The 7,157-nt window shown below is 35.7% G+C and overlaps 1 protein-coding gene across 1 annotated transcript; it reads left to right on the top strand.

Annotated features, from left to right (window-relative positions):
• The first annotated feature begins 774 nt into the window (after positions 1 to 774).
• Positions 775 to 4,552, top strand: foxi2 (forkhead box I2). Its single transcript, XM_038304662.1, has 2 exons — positions 775 to 1,518; positions 2,917 to 4,552. Exons 1-2 carry the CDS (start codon positions 915 to 917, stop codon positions 3,492 to 3,494), a joined length of 1,182 nt encoding a protein of 393 aa, XP_038160590.1. The 5' UTR covers positions 775 to 914; the 3' UTR covers positions 3,495 to 4,552.
• The last annotated feature ends 2,605 nt before the right edge of the window (positions 4,553 to 7,157 follow it).

Genomic DNA, 7,157 nt, shown 5'->3' with positions numbered 1-7,157 from the left:
TGTTTTACAGATTCCAGGCTGGAATTACAGAGGGGTGAACGTTGGAGGTTAGACAGGGAGCTGACTGAATGAAGAAATCCATGTGGATCCAAGCGACAAGTCGAGCAGGGAGAAGGTGAGGAGATTCAAGGAGGGATTCCCGATGAGAGTTTTCCAAACAGAAGCAAAGAGCCTGATTATCACGTGTATGAGGAAAAACCATCTGGCATCTGCCTCAAAGAACCTGCTGCTCTTTTAACTTCTTCTGATTGGAAGAGACACACCCTGTAATCAGGGGAAGTTTACCCATTTTTGATGTGTGTAGTGTCTTAAATTTAATATTTTGCCTGTTATAAAAATAAATAAAAACATGCATTATTTGTTTTCTGCTTCACAGTAAGGTAACACTGTTCCTTATTTGGTTATGTTACTGAATTTGTGGTTAATGGGGAAAAAAGGTGAGAAATTATTACTTTTTCAATTTTTTTTATCTCAAATTTATTTCAAAGAATTGTTAATCAAGGTCTGGAAAATAAACATATTTCATTAGAAGTCCTGAAGGCTGCATAGTCTTTTTGTTCTGTGTTGTTGTTTGTTAGCTGGGGTTAAATGGTTACAGCATCCCTCTATTAAAAGAAAAAAAAAACAGTGAGCCAAGCATGTTTCTCTGAATGAATGACAGTTAATGAAGCCTTGGCTCTACTCTGTGCTCAATGAGTGTCTAACCACACCCTCTGTGCTCTCTATTGGTTGTTAGGATACTTACTGGGAGTTCTCCACAGCCAGGATGTGGCTGTTCCTCAGCCCTTTTTCTTTTAAAGCTCTTAAAACAAGCTTCATTCTTTCGGACACTTGTTGCAGCTGCTTGCGCATCACTGAAGGAGTCCATCCGAACCGCCTCAGCTTCTCCTTTGGGAAATTTCCCGCGGGGAGTGATGAACTCCATCGACCCTCAGACCCATCACCAGCACCACACTTCCCCTACGGTCGGCTCTATCCCTCATAAAGGCGCACAGGAGTCCCCGGACATGGCAGCTGCGGTTTACTGCGACAACTTCAGCAGCGTTTACCACCAGCAGAGCCTGCAGGGCGCGCAGAGACCCGCCAGCTACGGCCTCGGGGACTACGCCTCCTCTCCAAACCCCTACCTGTGGCTCAACGGGCCGGGCGTTAACTCCTCCACGTCTTACCTGCACGGCAACAACCCGGCGTCCTTCATCCCGCCCTCCTACGGCTCACAGCGGCAGTTCCTGACCAACTCACCTGGATTCGGAGGGCCAGACCTGGGCTGGCTGTCCATCGCCAGCCAGGAGGAGCTGCTGAAGCTGGTGCGTCCGCCCTATTCCTACTCCGCTCTCATCGCCATGGCCATCCAAAATGCGCATGAGAAGAAGCTGACCCTCAGTCAGATTTACCAGTACGTGGCGGACAATTTCCCTTTTTATAAGAAGAGTAAAGCTGGCTGGCAAAACTCCATCAGGCACAATCTGTCTCTGAACGACTGCTTCAAAAAGGTCCCAAGGGATGAGGATGACCCAGGTAACCAAAACATCCCACTGAGTCCTTATGTGACACCTGGAGAGTATGGGAGGCCAAACATGCCTCAGTTCAATATCCCAATAAACCCATAAAAAGTTACTGATAGAAATAAATATGTCAATGCAACTGTAAATTATTACAAATCAATTATAAGTGTAAAAGTAAATACTCTAATTGAATAATGCTTGGTTTCATTTCACCCCAGTCAATAGATCCTAAACCTAGAGCTACCTATTCCCTATGTAAAACACACGATTTAGCGCTGAATGATAGTAGGAAAAAATTATTCTATATTTTAAAATTATTAACATCTAAAGTTCAAATATTAGCATTTTATTTATTACTAAATTGTGGCACCCATGGTTGGTTTACAGTTTCCTGGAAAATAAAAGATAAGTGAAGTTTAAAATGGACCTTTGCATTCCGAAAAAAAACAAAAAAACGTCTTACTAATTTTGATCAAAGCGGTCTTCTAAAGCCAAAAATAATTTTGCCTTAACGCTGTTCTCTCTGGGAGCTTTGAAAATGTTTTTCATTACTGAACTGTGAATCCTTACATTTTATTTAAATAGAACAAAATACCTACCTAATAATTTCTTTAATACAGATGATTTCAGTTATTACTTTTAAACAAGTCTAGACTTTTTACATTTAAATCATCTTTTAATTTAAATAACAGGAATAACAAAGATATTATGAGACAAAACAGAAAAAAATGACCATTTAATATTTGCCTGAATCTATAGGAACGCATTTAACATCCGTTTCACTCACATTAAACCAGATAACACAAATAAGAAGTCGTTTATCATAAAAGTGAATGAAATCCTCTTGATTATCTGCCAGGGTTTTAGAGAAACTTATCTACAGATGTGTTCAATTATATTTAATGAAAACAAAGAAACTTGTTTTTTAACATAAAACTGAAAAATAAAAATTGTATGATGTCCAAAACAACCTATTTTCACACACAATAATAAAAGGTGTGTATTTCATAAAATTATCAAATTTCCCATAGTTTTTTTTTATATTTATACAAAGATTTACACTTCATGTAAAAAAGAAAATCAATTCAACAAATAAAATTAAAGAAAAGCTCTAGACTTTGTTCTAAAAACATAAATAGACATTTTGAACACTATCATTCCTGTTTTGTAAAAGGCTTGGGATAAATGTTTTTAAAAAAGATTTCTAGATTTTCTAAGTTTAGTATGTATGTTTATTTTATCTGTTCCTTCAACAGAGTTATATTTTTCCAAGGGAAAAAGATAAAACCTTAAATAAACAACCACACCTTACTGTTTATATAAACATAGGCTTTATATAAAAAGCAGGAAGGTTTGAAGTTCCTAGCAAATTTCACTTTATTTTTTTATTTGTTTTTTCTTTTGTTTACAGGAAAAGGAAATTATTGGACACTAGATCCAAACTGTGAAAAGATGTTTGATAACGGAAACTTCCGGCGGAAAAGGAAAAGACGGTCTGATCCCAGCATTTCGGGAGGAGCTGCGGCTACAGCCACAAAGCTTGAGGACGGCAGGCCCACGGTGGCGGGCTCCATGAAACCCTCCGACAGCCCACAGCTGCTGGGAGCTTCCTCACCAGAGATGGAAGCGATGAACGAAAACCAAAAAAGCTCATCTTCATCGCCGGCCGGACTCGCCTCGGCCGCTCCATGTTTCAACAACTTTTATGGCAACATGTCCACGCTCAGCTCGGGGGCCCCAGGCCGACAGGGGTCCCTCGGACTGGTGAACGAGCTGTCGAATAGGAACATAACGGCCCTGAGCCCATACCACCCCAGCAGCAGCGGGCCGGAGGCGGGGGCAGCGGATCACAACGAGGGCTTGCATTTTAACCGGGGAGTGTACTACAACACGTTCAGCGGCGGGCAGAGCGGACAGTTCAACACTCACTTCTACAACAGCTTCAGTGTGAACAGCTTGATTTTCCCCAGGGATGGGACTGAGCTCTAGGGGAAACTCTAAAACCGTTAGCAGACTTCCTCTGATAATCCCAAACAGAGAACTCACTGTTGTCCCTGTTATTAGAGAGCTTAAATATGCAAAAACAAAAAAATCAACTTCAACCTGGAAAAAAAAACTTAGCATTGAAGCTTTTTTATTCCCATAAAATACATCAGAAAAATAAGAAAAGTGAATTTTGTATTCGTAATACAAACTTTAATTAGATAAGCTATTGTCTCAAGTTAAATCTAAATTTTGACCGTTATGTGAGTTATCCAAGAATCAGTTCAATTCAGCTTATTTATATAGAACCAATTGAATTGAAGAAAAAAGCACTTCCTCACTGTTACCCAAAGCTGCCAAAGTGGCCTGTGTGACACCACCAATACCTCAAAACAGTGGCCTAATGAGGGTTTGCATTATCTGCTAAGAAAATATAGTTACTGTATACGCTGAAAAAAAAGATAATGCAACCATTTTTTGGCATCTACTTAATCGTATTTAGTTACTTTAACACATATTTTTATGTCCTACCCTGCTAACATGAAAAAGTTAAATGTTAAAGTTACAAAATATGATTTAGTAAATGCCAAAAATGTTTTTTTTAGTGTACTGAGCGACAGCTTGCCTTATGAAATAAAATCTTGGCATGTTACGAGTTCCAAAATGTATACACTTCTCGTACAATTCAAAGTCATTTTGAATCAAGCAGTAGAAAGAGCATATAGAGCTGCCCCTCCCCCACATGTTGCTGCACACCACTAATGAGCTAACTGAAAAACAACTACTAATCCTGTCCCAAGCACTCTAGAACAGGGGTTCGGAAATATGGTATGAAATGTTTTTGATTATTTTTATATGGTGATCCCTGAGATATATAGAGGCCCAGAAAGTATCATGAGATACATATATTTAAATTTCTGATAAAATATGTAGATATTGCATTTTTGAGGGTCAAAATGATTGATGTGGATTTGAATATAATGGTGAATACACCATTTAGTTGTAAAATGCATAAGAAATGATAGGACTATTGAAGATCCCATTAAATAATTCAAGATACATTTAAAGTGATTATGTTAGAAAATAAATTTATTTTAAAATTGAATGTTATTACTACACTCTATATAAATATAGAGGGAAATAATCATATGTTTTTTTCTGGGGTCGCCAGTCTGTGGTGCTGTTATTGTTGGGGTCATGGGATGAAAAGTTTGAGAACCCCTGGTCTAGAATGACACATTTCTGAAGTTGGAAATATTTCAGTTGTTTAAAAACAGACATTCATAGAGTGAGAACTAAAGTAACATTACCAATTAATCTTATTACTGAAATACAGTTTTAAAGCTGCAGTCAGGAAGCTGAAGTAGGCATGTATGTTAAAGAGCAGACTCTTTACCCCAGCTGGTAATCCTACTAACTACTGATCTAATATCAATTTATTGTTCTTTTGTTTTCTCTAAGAAAACAAACAGAACATTTAAAAAACGTAATATTCTTCTTCATAAGCACTTGAAACCCACTGCTGATTTAATTTAGCAAGTCTTTATTCTCTATTTTTACCTACGACTTAACCACTGAATAAATCCCACAGATAACATTATTATAACAATAATAATCAATATATAATTTAAGAACCAATGCGAATAATTTATGCTTTTCTGATTTAATTACAAGAAGTTAGAGCTTGTTTTATATCTTTAGTTTTGAAATTGTGAACATTTGGTAATCTTACAAAAGTTTATCTCACTGAGAGAATCTCATAGCAGCTCTGCCTCTTTGCCTTATCTTTTGTCCTCCCTGCTGACTGAAACCTCAGCACTGTGGCTTATGTAAATAGACATGGACTTGATAGATTTGTATTTTTGTACAAAAAAAAACACTTTTGTGAATATTTATGATATTTATGTTCATAGGAATTTTCTACTGCTTGTCTGATTAAAGAAGAAAAAGTCTGCCTCCAGAAAGCAGCGAAGAGCAGTATAAAAAAACAGATCATTGCATACAGTTTTTGTAAACCTATATTGAAAATTTTATGCTGTTGAATTTCCTCAGGATTCACTCTGACAATCATTAAACGGCTTTTATATCAATGACAGACTTTTTGTTTGTTTCCTTGACTTTTTAGACAAAATGGATTCTTCCAGCAGTTTCATTTGGAATAAATGTAATGCAGATTCTAATGTATTGATTTCAATCTTCTGTTTAAAGAGAGAGCAGCAATATTATTTAGAGCCTTAAAAATCTAATTTGGCTTTGTCTCTCAGCAGTTCAACCAGAGAATGCACACAAATAAGTCCTTTTTTGTATGTCATTCCAATTAAATATTCCAATTTAATTTAGGAAAACTACCTTTTTTTATTTAAGAAATTTGATTAGTTTGATAAGAAAAATGATAATTATGCAGCTTCCAAACTTTGAGATTCAAAAACCCAGATTTTGGGTTGTTATTGGATCAAAAATAAAGTGACCTTATATATTGTTTCATTTATAGACAAGTATTTACTTTACCTTTCCTCAGTTTTTTCTGAAAAAAAAAAAAGAAATTCAAGAATTAGTTCTGCTACACTTATTTTATAGGAAGGCATACCTTAAAGTAAAACTTATCTCTAAAAAGCATCTAAACTTTAATCACAATTTATAGTACTTCATCATATGAATACACTTGTGAAGACTGATTAAAAAATGTTAAATTTTGTATTTAATTAAAATTATATGAATTAATAATTAGCGTTCAGATTTATACACACAAATCGTACTTAAAAAGGCACAAAAATTTAAAGTGATCTATCTCCATGATTTATGCAATGAATTAATTAATTAATAACAGCATTTCTTCTTTTCAGAAATGCACCAGAAAGTAATTGTATCTGTTATATTGACTCAGTCCACCATAGTCTTTTATATATCATTAAACAGTTAACTAATTATTTGTGTATATAATTATCAATGTATTTCAAAAGCTGCATAATTTTAAGTATATTAAAACTTCACCCGCAAAAATATTAATCTTTTCAAAATTCCTTTCTTTTTCGTAACATTCTGTTCTGCATCTTCCAAACAAACTTATCTCAAGCTATAATTGAAATTTATGCCCTTATCAACAGAAAGATAGAAAATAATTAAACCAGGCCTGATTTCCCTCATCCTGAAGAGAAATGAGCTGCGGTGAGAAGATAAAATGCTTTTGATTCAGGGCAAATCCAAGCGCTTTGCAGAGACACAAGCGGTTGACAGATGTCTTGGTACAGCAAAATCTGAAACAAAGACTCTATTGTCCTGTGTCCTGTATGCCAATCCGCATGAATCAACTAGATACTCTCTAAAGAGAGGTGAAGATATCCCTGTTAGGCCAATAGGATTTAAGCATCCCTTTGTTTCTAACAGTTTGTCCCAAATAGCGAGAGGGGAGCTACTTGGTTTCTGCTTGGAATTAAAGAATTAAAAAATTCTGTATATATTTGCAACACATGGTAGAGATACAGAAAGAAAGCATGTTTTTCTAGTACCTTAAAGACATGTTTTGATATTAGATAGATTAAATCTATAAAATATTTTCCTTATAAAAAGCAGTGCTAAAATAGTCATTCCTACATAACCAATTCAAAAATTACCAAAATAAAATTAATATTCATTGAATGTTTTCATCTGAGTTTTTTATGCTATTTGCAA

The sequence above is a fragment of the Cyprinodon tularosa genome, unplaced genomic scaffold (assembly GCF_016077235.1).
Source record: "Cyprinodon tularosa strain WSP-4 unplaced genomic scaffold, ASM1607723v1 ctg54, whole genome shotgun sequence".
NCBI classification, from domain to species: domain Eukaryota; kingdom Metazoa; phylum Chordata; class Actinopteri; order Cyprinodontiformes; family Cyprinodontidae; genus Cyprinodon; species Cyprinodon tularosa.
This window is presented reverse-complemented; position numbering and strand designations above follow the sequence as displayed.

Excerpts from the sequence above, each read along its gene's own strand:
- foxi2 (XM_038304662.1), top strand. The coding sequence starts at position 915 with ATGAACTCCATCGACCCTCAGACCCATCACCAGCACCACACTTCCCCT. Across the intron at positions 1,519-2,916 it reads AAGGGATGAGGATGACCCAG|GAAAAGGAAATTATTGGACA; the intron begins GTAACCAAAACA and ends TTTTGTTTACAG.